The following is an 18,092-nucleotide window of genomic DNA, read 5'->3' as shown; positions in this document are numbered from 1 at the left end:
AGGTTGGGTTATGGTTTTGGTTTTTTCTCCACCTTAGATTTTGTACCTTGTCAAATGGGATGGAAAAGTGACACAGTGCCCACATGGCAGAATGCCCCCAAAGTCTTTTCATGTTAGCTGTGTTTCAGACCTCTCATTTAGTGCAGAGGTTCTTTCAATGTTTGAAACTTTTTTTTTTGAAAATAATTTCTTTAAATACTCTTGCTCTGAGGTAACTGAATGGGAAAATCATGCAATAGCTTTTTGGTGCATTGTAACCAAATGTGTTAAAGTATATTTTTAACTTAATTGTGGTGGGTTTTTTTTGTTTGTTTGTTGCTTTCTTTCTCTCAACTCCCTTTTTTGAAATGTCCAGGTACTGGTTGCACTGCAGAAAGACAACCGGGAAGTGGAAAGAGGAAGCCCTTCACTCAAGCACTGAAACTATGGTTGCCTCAAATTGACATTCAAGGGAAAAGAATCTGAAGTGGCAAATGTATGTCAAGATGAACACAATAACTAGAGCTGCAAATAAGTGTGTTTGGTTTGAGTTTTGTTTAGCACTGGAATTGGCCTTAAAAAAAAAATGGAAAAGAAAAGCTTTTTAAGTAACAAAACCAAGGCTTAGCCTTAAGAAGCTTACTGGAATGAGTGCTGTGGACAGCATTATGCATTCTGCACTTTTAATGAAGGCAAGGAAACCAGGCAATTTTAAGCTTGCCTTTTTTAATTTCAGTATAAGTATTTTTAAATACTGGTAATTGGTAACAGTGTGAGTTGCTTTGAAAGCTGCTCCCCAGTTTTATTCTTAAACCAGAATATACATGCATAAGAGTAGGTGGATTTGGAGAACCTGTTCAGTACCTGGTACTGGACTTTATAGTAAAGTGAGGTAAGGATCACTTTCTTAGAAATGTCCCCTATTTTTAAAAGCCATAGGCCTCATTTACCAAAGAGACTATGAAAGTAAAATAGAACTACATTCCAGCCCATTAACTGAAAACAAAGACCAAAAAAAAACCACCCTGGTAAGTAGGAAATACTTAAAAACTAGGGAGGGAGGAGTCAGACTAGCAGTACAGCAACAGAGTCCATTTTCAACCTGCATTGCAACAGTGTTTCCCAATATGGATGCATTGGGAAAGTGCCACATTAATCCCACTGGATACTAAATTCTCCAAGGGATGATCTGTAGTATTACTATAGCATTATTTCCCATTGGTTCACTCCCATGCCCCTACTGAACAGAAGTAAGATGCTAGTAAATGGTAATTAACAAGTGAGGTTTGCTGGGGAAAGTGTCAAGAAATGATAATTTGCTAAAGGGATGAGTAAAATTCATCCATTGATCTAGTTCTTTTTCAGGATAATGGTGTTTTTAAGACCAGCCTGTACCACACGGTACTACACTTGAGCAAGTTACTCAGATGGCAAACTGCAATTGCATATTATCGTTATACAGCTAAGATTTTCTCTGCCTTCATCAACTGAATGTTTGATTGTAAATCATAAGAGTCCATGATTTACATTGTACACTATGCAAAAAACTGCATGGGATAAATTGCTTTATAAATAATAATTTCAACACTGAAAAGGGAAAATAACTGAAGTAAAATGCATTTGATAGCTGTAAATGGGAATTTCTGAATCCTCTCTAGCTTTGGATCTTATGTTCACAATCACTCGTCAGTCTGTCTTTATGCTAGCTGCTCTAATGTTGTCTGAAACCCAAGTATAGATGAGAGAGAACCTGAACTAACACAACTGGAATAAAAGTGAAAGTATACTTGCACACACTATTGAATTCCAAATACATACAGCATATAATGTAAAATGTCTATAGGATACATGCAAAATACTATCCATTAGTGAAGTAATATATTTTCCTTAAGTGGCATTTTGACCATAATCTTTAAAAAGACTCAAATGCAACAATGATTTTTCCAAATAAGTGCTTCAGGATTCTGTCACTTCAGAGAGAATGTAATGCAAATGCAGCTTGCTAGTCTGTTACCTCTTTGGCCTTTCTTCCCCTTCCGCACTTTGTACACCTACCATAATTAGCTACTTAGCTTATTTCTGGTGCTGGTCATTAATTTCTTCACTAGAATTTTTACTGTGCTGCCAGTTACTGAAGATAAATGGCCAGGCATCAGAATAGCATTTCCATTCTCTCATCAGAAATAGCTTAGCATTAGTCCTTTCAGGACTGGTATTGACATTGTAGATGCTATGAAGTGCAATGGAAAGTTGGTACCTTTTGATCTACATTATCTTTTTAATATCACAGATATGCCTTTTTTGTGAGGGCGTATAGAGGCCTAACATCCAGAACATTTGTACTATACATTTACGTACTATACATCACGTATTTATGTAGACCAACCTTTTCCACAGTATACATCCAGTTAGATGGTACTGTAGCTGGCTTTGAAACTGTAACTTAGTGTTCATTACAACTTTATTTGTAGGTTCTTTTAAACCAAGTGTGTCAGAACAGGGTTCACCTACCTTACTGGAATGCAGTGTTTGCCACTGGATATTTAGCAGCCATCCCCAATCAGTCTCATTTTGCTCCCCACCTAATTGGATGTTTAATGTTAACACTGAAAATGGACTTGCTCGTGGAAAAAGGCCTGCTGCAACACTTATGCACTGTTTGTTTCTTGCAAATGTAATTATTTTGTTCTGTGATTGATTTTTTGTTTTGTTCTTACAAGATGTATATATTTTCTAATTGATTTATTTGTGTAAATAAAGGTATGTTCTTTAAGTAATGAAGAAAAGCAATGCAATAAGGAGCTTTGCACAGTTTGTTTTAAAATAAAAACCTGTATTTGGAAAAACTTTTCACCTGCCTAAAGATGCAGTTTAAACTTTTCAGTATACTTGATTTGAAAATACGCTTGAATTTTGATAATGCTGTTGAGACGTGTAATAATGGAATAGGATTATTTGCCACTATAGCTTTTTAATTTTCTGACAGCATACCAAATATCTTAATTAGCTATTAAGGAAGGTTTTCATAATTAAATTCAGGGATTGCATACCAGATTTTGCCATCTTGATTTTATTGTTCAGGGGTACATGTAACATGATGCATTGAGATTTCCCTATTCTCTATCAAAACAGAGAGCTGTTCTTTTTCCCCCAACGGGTTTAAAAAATGAAAATGCTGCAATAATTTAGAAGTCTGCAACTTTCACTTTACATGCAGCAAATAAGAGAAACTAGGAAGACTGCAACCTGGTTTGGAATTTTGTGCAACCTGCACTTTACAGTAAAACAAAATATTTTGCATCTTCAATCAGTAATAGTCAAAATGTATCATTTAGTAAAGAATTTCATTTTGAAAGGTACTTTATAATGGCTTATATTTTTGAATGTTTTAAATACTAGAACGATATGTCAAGAACTATTGAGACACTGTCTGTATATCATGTTTGTTTTTATGTACGATTATCAATTTTTGTTTAGGTAAGTGTTTCAAACTGGAACTTTTTTGAACTGTAAATATGGTTTATTAAAGAAAGTCATGTAAAGTTACCTAGATTACATGGTGTCAATTATAGTGTAATCCAGGCCGAAGTTCCTGAGTTTATATACCAATACCCAACCTGTTGATAAGGAATCAACTCCTCTTCCTGACTCCATTCACTGAATGAAGCAGAAACCCCAACTTTGCATATGCTATAATTTCATAGTGTTTTTTTAAAAGTTGTTTATTTTCCCTTCCCTGTTCTGACTGCTATAATCCCAGTCTGCTTGAAAATATTTGGAATTGCTTCCTTTTTTTCAGCTAGCACAAGGTTTACAAAGAAAGGAATTTTCAGATTTAATAGTTCCTGTATGGTGCCATATTGTACTTTCCTATAGAGAACAGTCGTCCATGGATCTCCTGAGTCTCATGTAACAGTCAGGGGTCAGCATCCCTGTATAGCACGATGGACACTTGACAAAATTACTGGACATAGTGACGGAAATTGGCGAGGGGTGGGAAGGGGCTCTGGGCTGAGGCAGGAGTTGTAGTGTGGTAAGGGGTGTGGGCTCTGTGCTAGGGGTGTGGGTTCCAGGGTGGGGCCAGAAATGAGAGGTTATGGGGATGGGAGTGGGCTCCAGGCTGGAGCAGGAGGTTGGGGGGTGGTGAGGGCTCCAGCTGGGGGTGCAGGCCCTGGGGTGGGGCAGGGGATGAAGGGTTTGGAGAGCAGGATCAGGGCTGGGGTAGAGGGTTGGGGTGTGGAAGGGGGTCAGTAGTGCACACGCCGGGAAGCGCTTACCTCAAGCAGCTCCCAGAAGCAGCGGCATGTCCCCTCTCCGGCTCCAACACGAAGGCACGGCCAGGCGGCTCTGCGCGCAGCCCTCTCCACAGGCACTGCCCCCAAAGCTCCCATTGGATGTGGTTTCTGGCCAATGGGCTGGGAGGGATGGAGTCAGGGTTCCTGCAGAGGCACCTGGCAGCGCCTTTGCCAGCAACAGCACGGGGGAGACACTTGTTGGGAGCTGCCTGAAGTGAGCACCTCCCCAGACCTCAGAATTTTTACCATGGACACTTGTCCATACATGGATACATGTTGCTGACCTCTGGTTACAGTTTCAAATTCTAATCATTTTCCTCTGGAAAGATGGGCTTTGGAATACCAGAGTGGTAACTGTTCTCACAACATTGGGAATTTTTCCTCATTATGTCCCAAGGAAGTTGCATAAGATTAAGTGAATATTTGTTTTTAACAGCTGCAGAGTGCATTTGCTCCCTACATTCCTCCCCTATTCTCAAACCTCCACACTGAGCAGCTGCTTTTCCGTGCCTGCTGGCCTCTCCTCCCCTAGGCCATATGTACCTGAAAGTGAAAGGAATGTTAGCCTTTGCTACTTAAGTCTTAAAAGAAAATGGCTTACATGACACTTTATTTTACTTGAGGCTTAAGACCAAAGGAACAAAGTGTAAGAAGACTCTGGCTGCTGTCATAGGACAGGATACTGGGCTTGATGGACCTTTGGTCTGACCCAGGATAGCCATTTTTATGTCCTTATGACTAAAGGAAATCCAACTACACTGGTAGGGCTTTGGAACATACACCAAAAAATAGGAATAACAGGTACTATTCTCCTGGAGTAGTAAGTACAACAGAAGATGGTGTTTATGAAGCTTGTTCTATGGTGAGAGAGAACTGTAACTTGATCATCATACTGAGGCTCAAGTAGATAGACTGTAATTTCTGTTACAGGGAGCCTATTACTCATATGACATTATCTTTACCAAAACAATTGAGTACGAAACCAAATAGATTCTCTACTGCACAACAGGACGTCTTTAACTTAAAATTTTAGCTGGAGAAGAGCTTAACTATTTGCTTGAGTAACTCGGCTTAACCTGAAAGAAACAGGGTTTTATAAATAATTTCCCTTTTTCACTTAAGATGTTGACCACTATATTTATTGGTATATGTCTCTGTGTGCTGGCTAGTATCTAGAAGACATTAAATTGGGTAGTGGTGTTTTGCCCCAGTTAGTCAACCTACTTTGTAGTCTCTCATCACTACTGGAAATTTAGTAGAACACAAGAACCCAACAGACATAAGAATGGGGTATTTAGTACAGTTGAATTGTTTTGTTGTGACTTTTAACCATTTTGTGCCCCAAAAAAAAAAAAAACAAATAAGCAAACTAATTAGAGAAGATGAAAAACACATACTGTGGCATCTAATCTTTTCCACCCCTGTGCAGGATTGTTTTCAGAGACTGTCATCTTTCCAGCTTTTATGCTCTCAGTAACAAAATGGTCAGCTTTCCATTATGATTCCAATTCCTCCCTCCCAACTGAGAATTTTTTCGGTGTGGTATCAATTCTTTTTCCCAATGTTGAGGTTATTCAGAAAAGCTACTTCAGAGCTCACCTAGAAAAAAAATAGTTGTAAACCTTTGTAGAAACTTAATGCTTTTTAATCTACTCCTTTTATATATCTTAGCTAAGAAAACTCAGAATAAGTTTGTTTGCTGATTCTAGCCCAGATCTAGTGCACTGAACTGTTACTGAGAAGGCAAGAATATTTGTCGTTCATTTTGGAATTAGAACCTCATGATGCTGTCATTTCTCAGATGTATGTTGAACATGTGCAGACCTTGAGACTGATATGTCTAATGCTGCTTATTGCATCAACTTGCGCAGTTTAGGATCTGTACTAAGGCCACAGATGAACCAGCATGACTTATTGGGATTAGGAGAGAGTTGGATCTCCATGTAAAGTATGTTTAAGGCAGAGGTGGTCAAACTATGGCCCATGGGACCCTCCTACCTAGCCCCACAGCTCCCAGCCTGGGAGGCTAGCCCCCAGCCCCTCCCCTGCAGCCTCAGCTCACTGTGCCACTGGTGCAATGCTCTGGGTGGTGGGGCTGTGAGCTCTTGCCGGGCAGCGCAGCTGCAGAGCTGGGGCCATACCCAGTGCTCTGTGCTGCATGGTGCTGTGGCTGGCTCCAGACGGGTGGCACGGCTGCCTGTCCTGGTGCTCTGGGTGGCTTGGCTGTAGCACTGCCAGCAACTGGTGCTCCAGGCAGCGTGGTAAGGGGGCAGGGCTGGATAGAGGGCAGAGGATGGGGGAAGGGGTCCTGGGGGGGGCAGTCAGGAAGGAGAGGGAGGTTGGATGGGGCAGCAGGAGGCCGACGGGTAGGGGTTCCAGGAGTGGTCAGGGAGAAGGGGTGGTTGAATGGGGAAGGAGTCCCTGAGGGGCTGACAAGGGAACGGGGGGGTTGGATGGGGAAGGAGTCCTGGGGGGGGGGGGCAGGGAGCAAGAAGCAGAGAGGGTCGAATAGGCTGAGGGGGCTTGGCCACTCCTGGCTGTTTGGGGAGGCATAGCCTCCCCTGATCAGCCCTCCATACAATTTTGGAAACCTGATGTGGCCCTCAGGCCAAAAAGTTTGCCCGCCCTCTGATCTAAGGTGTCTATTGCCTTAGTATGTAAATGCCAGTGTTAAAACTACTGCTTGTCATCTTGCTCTCTAAGTACTGAAGTTATAACCCCCTGCCACTGTTCTGACCCACACATTTCACTGCTGTAGACATTTCTTCTAGCTTTAGAAACCAGAAAAAGGTCAGTCACTACTCTAGCCACTCATTACTTACTAGACTAGTGCATGCTACGAGTGGGCTGAGAGAGCCCACTCCAGCTCTGCCCTCTGCAAGCATTCTTCATCCACCAGTGGCCAATTATTTAACTCCCTTACAGGGATGATTTAAGGATTCATTAGCATCCATAGTTCTGCAGCTCTTTCATTCTGTGAACATCTTCATAAGAGAACTTTTCATGGATCTCCCTCTCACCTCTTTGCTGCTTGGCTGTCAAAATGTTTAATTCTGTGGACCAATAGGGAAAACACTGCAGATCACTGGTGCTTCAACAACTGTAGCTTGATGCTAATTAGGTTAGTTAGCACCTGTACAGTGTATTCTGCATATAAATACAAGATAATTGCTATGTATTAATTCTAAAACAAGCTCCTGATAAATTGTATTATTTACAATATATGTATCACTTTAATTTTTGTAAAACTTTCTGAAGATATAATCCTGAAAACATGTCTGACACACAGGTAGGTAAGTATACCTACTTTAGAGTTGTGCGGAACAGACTGCCAAGGCCACACAGTGAGTTAGTGGCAGAACCAGGACTGGAATCTGAGGGTATTTGACTTGCAGTTTTTTGCTTACCAGAGGGTGATGCTCTAGCGATCAGAATAGTGCCTGTGTGTGTTTTAAATGCATACTTAAAATATCAATATGATAGAGTAATTAGCCACATATGCTTGGTTTCTTCATGAGCCATTGAAAAAGGCAGAACTTCAGGGCAGTCTCCTGATGGAATGTATAACATTAAAACTTCAGAAACAAAGTTTTCATTAGATGTGAAATTGAGACTATTTTACCCTTTTACTATATTCAAAGCCTGTATATGAAAAACAATTTCAGAGACAAATAAACCAATTTAAGTGCTCAATTTTTGTTCTTCTGTCTTTTAACCTCACTTTCTTCTCCAAAATCCTCATTCTGGTAGAAAGGATTTTGCTTCCTTGATTTTTTTCTTTACAGCTTTGCAAGTAAGGGTGAGTCCAGCATGGTGACGTTTCAGCATCTCCAGCCGCTGACTTAGCACTTCAGCAGCATCCACCTTGTTCTCGAAGTCCCGCAGCAGTGCCTCACTTCCAAGAAGCCCACACTTCTGTCGCAATTTCAAGTTGTGTACCCGTAAACTATCCCTAGCCTGTTTGGTTTTGGTCAGAATCTCTCTTTTCTGTGCCACCAGTGCCTCAGTCTCCATCAGCTGGGCCCTCTGGTCTTGATTCTGAGCTTCTACAAACTGCAGTTTTTCTTTAAGCTGGGTCAGGACTTGCACTGTATTAGTGATCTTCTTCCGGAGCTTCAGAAGCTCTTCATTGCGCTCCTCAATTTTCTCATTGTAGGTCTGGTTCTCTATCTTCAGCTGCTCAAAGTCTATCAGGTGCAGTCCTTCTGCCAGCTCCTCTTGAGCTTTCAGGCTTGCTTCAAGCTTTTCAATCTTATGCTGCAGCTTGATGTTTTCCAAGCGGACCTAGAATGGTAGAAAAGAGAAACCAGGAAAGATTTACAATCCACCTCTGTATCAGGATAAGTCTAAGTATAAATGGCAATCTATGAAGCATCTTCCACTGATTTTTAGCAGGTGCCAGGTACCTACTAGGATTTTCAAAAAGTTGTTCCTTCATTTGTCGGTGCCTAACTGCTTTTACAAATCTGGCCTAAAGTTGAAGATATCTACATTAAAGGGAGAGGTACTCTAATGTGATGCTAGCTGTGGCCCCACATCCCATAGGTTTCAGGGATGCTGCTCTGGAAGCCCAAGTACCATGTTAGGGGTGGCCTCACCCAGGGCCAGCTTGAGGTTTTTGCCATCCCAAGCAAAAACTAAAATAAGAGGGGGGAGGGGGCGGGAGTGCCGCTGCCAAAGCAAAAACAAACCAAAAACGGAGTGCCGCCCCTTGAAAAGTGCTGCCCCCCAAAGGCCAGACTGCTGCCCTTTGAAAAGTGACGCCTCAAGCACATGCTTGGAGAACTTAGGGTGACCAGACCGCAAGCGTGAAAAATCGGGACAGGGTGTTGGGGGTAACAGGAGTCTATATAAGAAGACCCCGAAATCAGGCCTGTCCCTATCAAATCAAGACATCTAGGAGCGCTGGTGCCTAGCGCGGGGCCTGGCCTCACCTCACTCATCTCGTTCTCTTTGCGCTGCTCCTTGGCTTGGATGTGCTCCACCTCCTTAACGGCAGCTTCCTTCCCCCCCAGCTGGCGCCCCATGGTGAAGAGGGTCACTTCCTTCTTGCGGGCCTGGCAGGCGAGCCAGTCGGCGTTCACGCGGTCCAGCTTTTCCGCGCAGCGCTGCGCCAGGGCGTCTATCTGGAGCTGGTACCAGGCCCGCTGCTGGGCCAGCTGCCCCCTCAGCTCCTCCAGCATGGCGAGGTAGCGGGCGTAGCGCTGCTCCTTGTCGGAGACCAGCTCCTCCAGCTCCGCGCGGGGCGGCTCCTCGCCCTTCTTGCGGAACAGCTCGGACAGCTTGAACTGCAGGTGTCCGTTGTGCCGGCGCGTGCGCTGGCGCTCGGCCAGCAGGAGCCGGTACTGCTCGGTCAGCTCCGCGCGCTGCCGCTGCTCCGCCGCCGCCGCCTCCTCCTCCTCCTCCTCCAGGGGGCTGCCCGGCTCCAGCAGGGGCAGGCTGGGCCGCCCCTCCCCCCAGCTCGCCCGGGGGCTTAGCACTTCCCCCACCTGCAGCGGGGGCGGCTCCTCGGCCTCGCCCTCCGTGAAGCTGGCGCTGGTGGGCGCCTCTGGGGCGGCTCCCGCCTCTGCCTCGGGGGTTCCCTCAGCGGCCGGGGAAGGAGGCTCCGTGCCCGCGCTGTGTTCCGGCTCTGCCTCCTCCTCCTCCGCGGCAGCCTCTTCCCCCGCCGGCTCCTCAGGGGGCCTATCGTCCCCGGCCTCCTCTGCGGCCGCCTGCTCCTCCGCGACGGGCCCCGGGGCCGCTGCCTCCACAGGGGACTCCCCGGGGTGAACCGGGGCCTCGGCCCCGACCCCCTCCCCCTCCATCCCCTCAGCTGGCCCCTCTACCGGCTGGTCCACGGCTCGATTCGGGCGCGCTCGGTCTCAGCCCCACTCGCTTCGTTGTTTACCCACTTCTCCGTTGCCAAGACAACAAGGCTGGACTCGATCAGCCAATGGGAAGAGCAGCCTCCTCCTGCGGAGACACTGTGCCGACGCCCTAAACTGTTGGTCGACCACTCAGTGAAGGGGCTGCCTAGGGTCTTTTATCTGATTGGTTGTAGTGGAGGCGGTCGGAACCAGATACTCAAAGTCTATTGGGCTTTGCTTTTTCGCCACGCCTCGTCGCCCTCATCCTATTGGTTCAATTACGAGGGGCGTGTCAGACTGTTTGGCTCTATTGGGCTCCCACTAGGGGTCCCCGCCCCTTGGGCGCGCTGCCATTGGCCGTCCCTGGGTGTGGGCGGTGCCGCGCGTGCGCAGTGTGGCGCGGCGGGCGGGGTAAGATGGCGGAACTGGGGAAGAAGTACTGCGTGTACTGCCTGGCTGAGGTGAGCTCGCTCCGTTTCCGTTGCACGGAGTGTGCTGACATCGAGCTCTGCCCAGACTGCTTTTCGGCAGGCGCCGAGATCGGGCCGCACCGCCGATGGCACGGCTACCAGCTGGTGGACGGCGGCCGCTTCACCCTCTGGGGGGCCGAGGCCGAGGGCGGCTGGAGCAGCCGGGAGGAGCAGCTGCTGCTGGACGCGATCGAGCAGTTCGGCTTTGGCAACTGGGTAAGCGAGGAGCCGCCGGGCAGCGCAGGGGGGCGCGGAGCTCAGAGCCCCTCTCCCCGCCCGGCCTGCATTGCGCTGGCCTGTCAAGTCGTGGGCTTGTCAGGGAGCCGGTCTCTGAGTCGGTGCGTCGGGACCTGGTTCCGCTCCTCTGGCTGTGATGTGCCGTTTCTATCGCCCCCCGCTCCGCAAAGCGGGCCCACAGCTCCCCAGGAGGCTGATCCGGCCTTCCCCGCTGCCCTTCTGCCCATCCACCTCCTGTACAGCGTGTCGGTGCTGACAGCCAGGCAGCCCCCCTCCCCAGCTGCTCCTTTCCGCTCAGCCGCGCTCCGTGGTCTGCGTAAAAGTCACAAGCCTTGAAAATATAAACTCTGTCCTCTTGTTGCTCGTGATACCTGCAGTCACTGAAACGTGAACACTTTCCACACCATCAGACTTGCTAGTACTGTTTCTGCTGCTGCTGGACAAACTCTGTGTGGTGTATGTACTCAGTCACTTTCTGGGTCTCATGCATAGATGTCGAATTGAGTCTCTGGCTAGTGATGGCTCATACAGCAACTTTCTGGTCATGACCAGACCAACAGTCTTGGTCCAACTTAAGGTTTCCCCTTAAGGGAGTGTCGGAGGGAATGTTGAATTTGTGGTTATTACATCTATGAAAAAAACCTGAACAAAATGATGCTGAGCTGCAGGAGCCAAAATGGTAACATGGAGGTGGCAACTTCTTTCTTCTTCTCAAGAAAATAACATTGAAATGTTATGACACTTTCGAAGTTAGCATTAACTGTTGATCATGTTAACACAAACATCTGTTTGTGTTAGGATAGTATGTAGGGTATGAATAACATCACTTTTGAAATATTCTTGTGCCCTGTGGCATTGTATATAGTACTTCAGATACAAACCCTGCAGGTGAGTGTCTAAACTCAAAGGCTCTAATAAATAGCTACATTAAGAATATTTTCTTAATAAAAAGCTTTTGTGAAACCTTGGGGCTTTATTTTTGTTTTTAATCTAAAACTGACCTATCAGCAACATGGCTTTCAGAAAGGGTCAATCAAGTTTTATGTCTGACAGCCTGCCTTTTTTCCCCCCCGTACCTGTTTCATAGTCCATAGACGTGTGTGTGTGTGTAGAAATAGTAACCAAAGAATCCCACAGATTGCACAATAACTTAATATGTGCAGGGGGGATTCTAGTAAAGGAAGTGCTTCCCCCAAAGACTTACAACAGAATCTGTCATCTAAAAAAGAACCGTATAGATTTCCCTTTTTACACAACTCTCCATCCCAGTTTCATTGCAAATTTGACTCTGTTTACTCCTTTGTTCACTATTCTCATCAAACCTATATTCATTGTGATTGTTTTTCACTCCATTATGTCACAACTGTCAGGTCTCACACACTCATCCTTTTTAATCTACACTAACAAAATTTTCTTTGTTTTGGTACAATATAGGAAGCTGACTCAGTCACCATTTATGTTGATAATTGCTTGAAACAGGGCTTTTCTTCAGAAAAACAGCAAGGTACCTCAACTCATCCAAGCTCGTACTGTTTAGTGCCCTACTCCACATCCCATTTTTTTTCATAAATACGAGGGCAAGTCTTTGTTTGTTAGTTTGTTTGTTTTGTGTTTGTTGAAATTCTTATTGCTTAATAAAACCTAATCTCATTAAATACATTTCTTATTTTGATGGCTGTGGCTTTTTGTTACCTAACAGACAACTTTTGCAGAGACCTGCAAGCACTAATCTTTCTCACCTGTGTACTGTATATTGTTTTTAAAAAAAGAAAAGGGATGGGTGGGGGATATGATCCAAATATTGAACTTCCACTTCCAAATGACCAGAATTAGATATGAAGGCATCAGTTTTGACTACGTGGCTAAGACTGCATTAAGAATTACATTTAAAGAACTAAATATCTCCATTTCATGGTTTAATTATTGAATTCAATCATCATTAAAATGTTGGCACAATAAATATTCATAGAACTGAATTTTGCATCTAAAATTGCTACCAACTTCTGCAGGACAAAACACTTCTTAAAATTTTGTTTAGCGTTTTCCCTCTTCTTAAAATTGTGGGTCCTCATCTTCCTCCATGTTTCTCTAGTTAAACAACCACATACACACATGACTAAGGCCTCTCATTTGGTTAAATGTACGCAGTTTCAGTGTTGTAGTCTTTTCCCCCTTCTGTAAAATGTTGGAGTGAAGAGAGTATGAAACTCTGTTGGGAGGGAGGATGTGAGCCATGGAAACAACTTTTATGAGTTGAATGATTGCCACTTATTTTTCCTACACTATGTGCCAAGCAAGCTGTTGAATAGAGAGGATCAAACAATCCTATTTTATATTCTGCAAAGAAATGTGTTAACGTTTGTTCCCCAGAGAATTTTGACATATGATTCAACCAGTGAAATTACTCTGCTTTTTGCTAGATTTCAGGAACACTACAACACTGTCAAGGTGCAGTTGATATTGAGACATGAAAGGCCTATATTTGGCAGTGACCCTGAGGATGTCACTTGCAGATGGTGCTCATGTAGATCCTGGTGGTGTCTTGGGATTCACTGAGAAACTGATGTAGCACTTGCTATGTTAATACGGTACCAGCTTCATGGAATACTATTAGTAGCATCTGTCTTACAGCTTAGTCACTGTGGTGCTGTTGGCATCTGTATACCTTCCAGAAATCTAGCTAGATCAAGGAAACATCTTGGTGGAATAAAGAGATACTATAGGTGGGGTGGACTTTATACTGGACCAGAAGACAATGATGTGACCGGATAGTAGAATGGTTAACCTACATATTACTAGAGGGAAAAAAAAGATATTTCAGGTTGATGGGGGCGGGGGCGCGGGAAACATGAGAGGTTGTCCCTAATAATTGGGTGTATTTTTAGGACTGAGCTAATAAAGGAAATTAGTGATGGTTTTCTTAACTTTCTCCTTCTAGGAGGATATGGCTGCTCATGTTGGAGCATCCCGAACTCCCCAGGAAGTGATGGAACACTACGTAAGCATGTATATCCATGGCAACCTTGGAAAAGCCTGCATCCCTGACAGTATACCTAACAGAGTGACAGATCATACTTGTCCCAGTGGTGGCCCACTTTCTCCTAGCCTGACCACACCCCTCCCTCCTTTGGACATATCAGTGGCGGAGCAGCAGCAGTTGGGATATATGCCACTTCGAGATGACTATGAGATTGAGTATGACCAAGATGCGGAGACTCTGATCAGTGGCCTTTCAGTGAACTATGATGATGATGATGTGGAAATAGAATTAAAAAGAGCCCACGTTGATATGTATGTAAGAAAACTTAAGGAGAGGCAACGGAGGAAAAACATTGCACGAGATTATAATCTGGTACCTGCCTTTCTTGGGAAGGATAAAAAGGACAAGGAAAAAGCTCCAAAACGGAAGATCACAAAAGAAGAAAAGGAGTTGAGGCTAAAACTGAGGCCTCTCTATCAATTCATGTCTTGTAAGGAGTTTGAAGACTTCTTTGAGAACATGCACAAGGAGAGGGTACTTCGAGCAAAGATTCGAGAACTGCAGCGGTATCGTCGAAATGGAATCACCAAAATGGAAGAATCGGCAGAATATGAGGCAGCTAGACACAAACGGGAGAAGAGGAAGGAGAATAAAAATATAGCCAATTCCAAGAGAGGAAAGGAAGATGGTAAGGATGGGGAATTTGCTGCAATTGAAAATCTGCCTGGCTTTGAACTCCTATCAGACAGAGAAAAGGTGCTCTGTAGCTCTCTCAATCTGAGTCCGGCACGTTATGTGACTGTGAAAACTATAATTATTAAAGACCATCTCCAAAAAAGACAGGGTATTCCCTCAAAAAGTCGCCTTCCCAGTTATTTGGACAAGGTACTAAAGAAAAGGATTTTAAACTTCCTAACAGAAAGTGGTTGGATATCTAGGGATGCTTCATGAAACTCACCTGATTTGAAAGTTGAGTCAGTGTGAATAAATGGTTCATCATGGGCCAAATGACTCTGTTACGTTCTCTCCCTCCCCAAAGATAGGATTTTTTCCTGTAAAACATGAATATTTACAATCGTCTGTCCAAAAGGATGCTCTTACATTGGATCATGGAAAATACCAAACTGTAACTACTTGTGTGATCTTAAGGTTAAGTACTTTTAAGATAAAGGATTTGCCGCTAAATATTCATTGCAGAATGAGGTGGATCAGATTTCATCTCTTTTGGAACATTATTGGAACGGATATGTTCTTACTTTGATTTATTCAAATCCAGTAGCCCAAGGCTAGTTGTTACACACTCTGCCGTTGGACAGAAGGGTTATTAGTGCAACACGTGCTTGTTTTGGGGTGGGAGATGGAAGCATTCATTTGGTGGAGCCTGTCTTGTATCTCTCTCTCTCTCTTCATGGTGCTGGTAGCCAAATTAAACTTACAACAATTCTGAGCTTTGAAGGACAGAACACTTGAAGTGAGCATTTTTGTGAGTAGTGCTTAGCTTCCAGCACGCTTTACTCAGTAACAAGGACCTGTATTGTGGTAGAGTGATGTGAGAACATATAGAAAATGCAAGAGGAGGTGAGTCAACAGGATGAGACAGGGACATGGAATATGGTGGTTAAGTTGCTTCCAGTCACTTCCCTCATGGAGCAGATTCTTAAACTTATTTTCACACTGAATTACTCCAGGGTCTGTGCTGGCATAGACCTTGTAAGAAACTTCTGTTGCAGACAGATAATTCAGTAGCAACAAAGTTCCTTGCCCCTACTCTGGGCATGGGGGCCTTAAATGGTCCAGCAAAATGTTATGTTCTTCTGACTCTGGTCAGTTGTTTAATGTACACTTTCATCTAATACTGATGTACAAACCACTGACATAAAAACATGGGAGCTACTTCAGACTTGCAGCTAAAATCCCCTGCTCATTTAAAAAATATGAAACTAAATCAAGCCATTACGTTGCCTATTGCACATATTTTGCTTAAAATACGTTTTGTGACAAATTCATTGCAAATGGCAGCAAAAATCTTAATTTGCTACTTGGTCTACTTCAGTACAAATAATGTGATATTTCACTGAAAATGTGACATACCAACCTCGTAGGTAGCTTTTGGGGGGAAAGGTGGGGGGGTGGTTGGTTTGGTGAGTTTTTTTTTAATTATTGTTAAAGGGGCTACAGTCCAAGTTTGGGGCTTGCAACAAACACAAGTTTCTCTCCGTAACTCGAGCATACAAAAAGAAGTATCTGATCCATAAAACGTTAATCCTATATATCAGATTTTTAATTGAAGCAGGGAGAGAATCTGAAGAACTAAAGCAGAATTTTTATGGCTACAACTACCTTACCTGAATGTATCAAATAAAAACAAATTGGTTATAGCTGATATTCTTGTAAAATGCAGGGAACTATTTGCTATGTAGGGTTTTCTGGGTTTTATGTTTAATTCCTTGATTCCCTGTGTTCGTGCTGGCTTTCCTTCCTTAGTGCCCCTGTTTGGAAAGGTCTCTAACAGTAAGCTAACTTGATACGTTTGGAATGCAGGTACTCTGAAAATTGGGACTTGAAAATTTTATGATAACTAGAAAAAAAAATTGAGCATTCAGAATATCTCAACACTTGTTTTGATATTTCATGCAGTGGACAAAGAAGTAATCGCCAAACCATGTAATATTCTTTCAAGCTGCAGAGTGAATTCTGAGTGTTCTTAATTGTCAGTGTATCCAGCATTACCAAAACAGTGTTAACAGTGAGTCCTAATAAGAAAAAAAATATTGGTACAAAAGCCAGCATTTCCAAGGGAATCTATGGTGCCTTCTTCTTTGGAGCTTGGTATTTTAAGTCTCTTCAGAAAGGCAAGGACTGCGTCCCCAGCTGTGTAATGCTTTGTTTGTCATAACTGTAAATGGCTTGTTGTAAAATACTTAAGACAAAACTGTCAGTCCCACTTTTTTGTTTGCAGTATAAGTGACTGCAGTGTGCTCAACAGCTACGAGGACCACCTCCACTTGCTGTGTGTATCCTTTTGTGCATGCACAAGTTCAGATACTACGAATTGTGATAAGTTTCCATCCCCTACTTACATAGAAAGGGGAAAGATGTTCTCAAGCTGGCTGTTTTTAAGCATGGTACTGGATTAGATGGTTGGTTCTTCTTTTCAATTTGTAAACTCTGTTATCTGGGTGCCATCCCATCACCATACATTCAGTATTCTGGAACCTCAGCTGCATAAATAAGTCTTTCGTTTAGTAGTTTTTTAAATCTACATCACTTTTATCTAAGGTGCTCTGGCACAACTCTTAGTGGGTTTAATTGAAGCAATATTCTGAAGCCCATCTGATGGATAACTAAAAGAATCAGAGTTCTAGGCACTCATATGATTCAACTAAACATTGTATAAAATCAGTTCTTCTGCATTTACACTTTTTGTAGTTTCTGAATTCCTCAGCCCTTCCAAAAATGTTACTTTGGTGCTAGACATAACTTATTGAAGATCTGAATGAATGTAAAATAAAGTATTTTTAATGTATGGAAACCATGGATATCAATACTTATTTCAATCCTGGAAGCAGATTCAATGGTGCAAGAGTGCTTATTAGCTTTGAATGCTAATCTGTTGGAAAGGGCTTCCCTAGAAGCAAGGTCTCATTGTCAACTATCCTTTTTATTTAAAGATGTCTTGGGCTAGAGCAGGGGTGGCCAACCTGTGGCTCCAGAGCCACATGCAGCTCTTCAGAAGTTACGCAGCTCCTTGACTCCGGGGATGGAGCTACAGGTGCCAGCTTTCCAGTGTGCTGAAGGGTACTCACTGCTCAACCCCTGGCTCTGCCACAGGCCCTCTCCCACCCCCGAGCCTCCTGCATGCCATGAAACAGCTGATCAGGAGGTACATGGAAGGGGAAGGGAGGAGGAGGCACTGATCGGTGGAGCTGCCAGTGGGTGGAGGAGCTGATTTGGGAGGGGCGGGGAGGAGGGATGCTGCTGATGTATTACTGTGGCTCTTTGGCAATGTACATCGGTAAATTCTGACTCCTCAGGCTGTCCACCCCTGTGCTAGATACTGCTCTTCAGCATTTTCATATGGAATTGATCTCTCATCTTAAGCCTGTCTTCTGTCATCGGTGAACTCTTTACATGTGCCATGCAGTTATCCTAATCCAGTAACTGACTGAAACTACTGCTTTTCTGGGGCAGAGGGTAATATTTCATAAAAGCTCTCCAAACCATACCAGTGTATATACCTAATATCCCTTCTTGTGCTGAATTAATCCTAATTTGCATGTTGCTA

The 18,092-nt window shown here is 43.9% G+C and overlaps 3 protein-coding genes across 5 annotated transcripts in view; 2 read left to right on the top strand and 1 right to left on the bottom strand.

The window, feature by feature from the left end:
* TBC1D14 (TBC1 domain family member 14) overlaps positions 1-3,525 on the top strand; it is a 99,235-nt gene extending 95,710 nt beyond the window's left edge. For both annotated transcript variants that reach the window (XM_030563118.1, XM_030563121.1), the window contains one exon: positions 356-3,525. In XM_030563118.1, coding sequence (XP_030418978.1) covers positions 356-421 — 66 coding nt within the window. In that variant the 3' untranslated portion in view covers positions 422-3,525. The remainder of the gene's footprint in view (positions 1-355) is intronic.
* A 1,872-nt stretch (positions 3,526-5,397) lies between these two features.
* CCDC96 (coiled-coil domain containing 96) lies at positions 5,398-10,078 on the bottom strand. The gene is made up of 3 exons (XM_030563407.1): positions 9,209-10,078; positions 7,097-8,558; positions 5,398-5,873 (listed from the first exon to the last, which is right to left on the bottom strand). The coding sequence occupies exons 1-2, from the start codon at positions 10,076-10,078 to the stop codon at positions 8,013-8,015; spliced, it is 1,416 nt and encodes a 471-aa protein (XP_030419267.1). The 3' UTR covers positions 5,398-5,873; positions 7,097-8,012.
* Positions 10,079-10,526: 448 nt separating this feature from the next.
* On the top strand, positions 10,527-17,626 carry TADA2B (transcriptional adaptor 2B). 2 transcript variants are annotated; one of them, XM_030564185.1, is made up of 2 exons: positions 10,527-10,581; positions 13,766-17,626. In XM_030564185.1, the coding sequence occupies exons 1-2, from the start codon at positions 10,537-10,539 to the stop codon at positions 14,756-14,758; spliced, it is 1,038 nt and encodes a 345-aa protein (XP_030420045.1). In that variant the 5' UTR covers positions 10,527-10,536; the 3' UTR covers positions 14,759-17,626. The 2 variants fall into 2 exon arrangements, with proteins under 2 accessions (XP_030420045.1, XP_030420044.1); XM_030564184.1 differs by having other exon boundaries at positions 10,532-10,806.
* Positions 17,627-18,092: the final 466 nt, after the last annotated feature.

This window comes from Gopherus evgoodei, chromosome 5 (assembly GCF_007399415.2).
Source record: "Gopherus evgoodei ecotype Sinaloan lineage chromosome 5, rGopEvg1_v1.p, whole genome shotgun sequence".
NCBI classification, from domain to species: Eukaryota; Metazoa; Chordata; order Testudines; family Testudinidae; genus Gopherus; species Gopherus evgoodei.
Note: the sequence above shows the minus strand (reverse complement) of the source record. Positions and strands in the feature narration are given on the sequence as shown.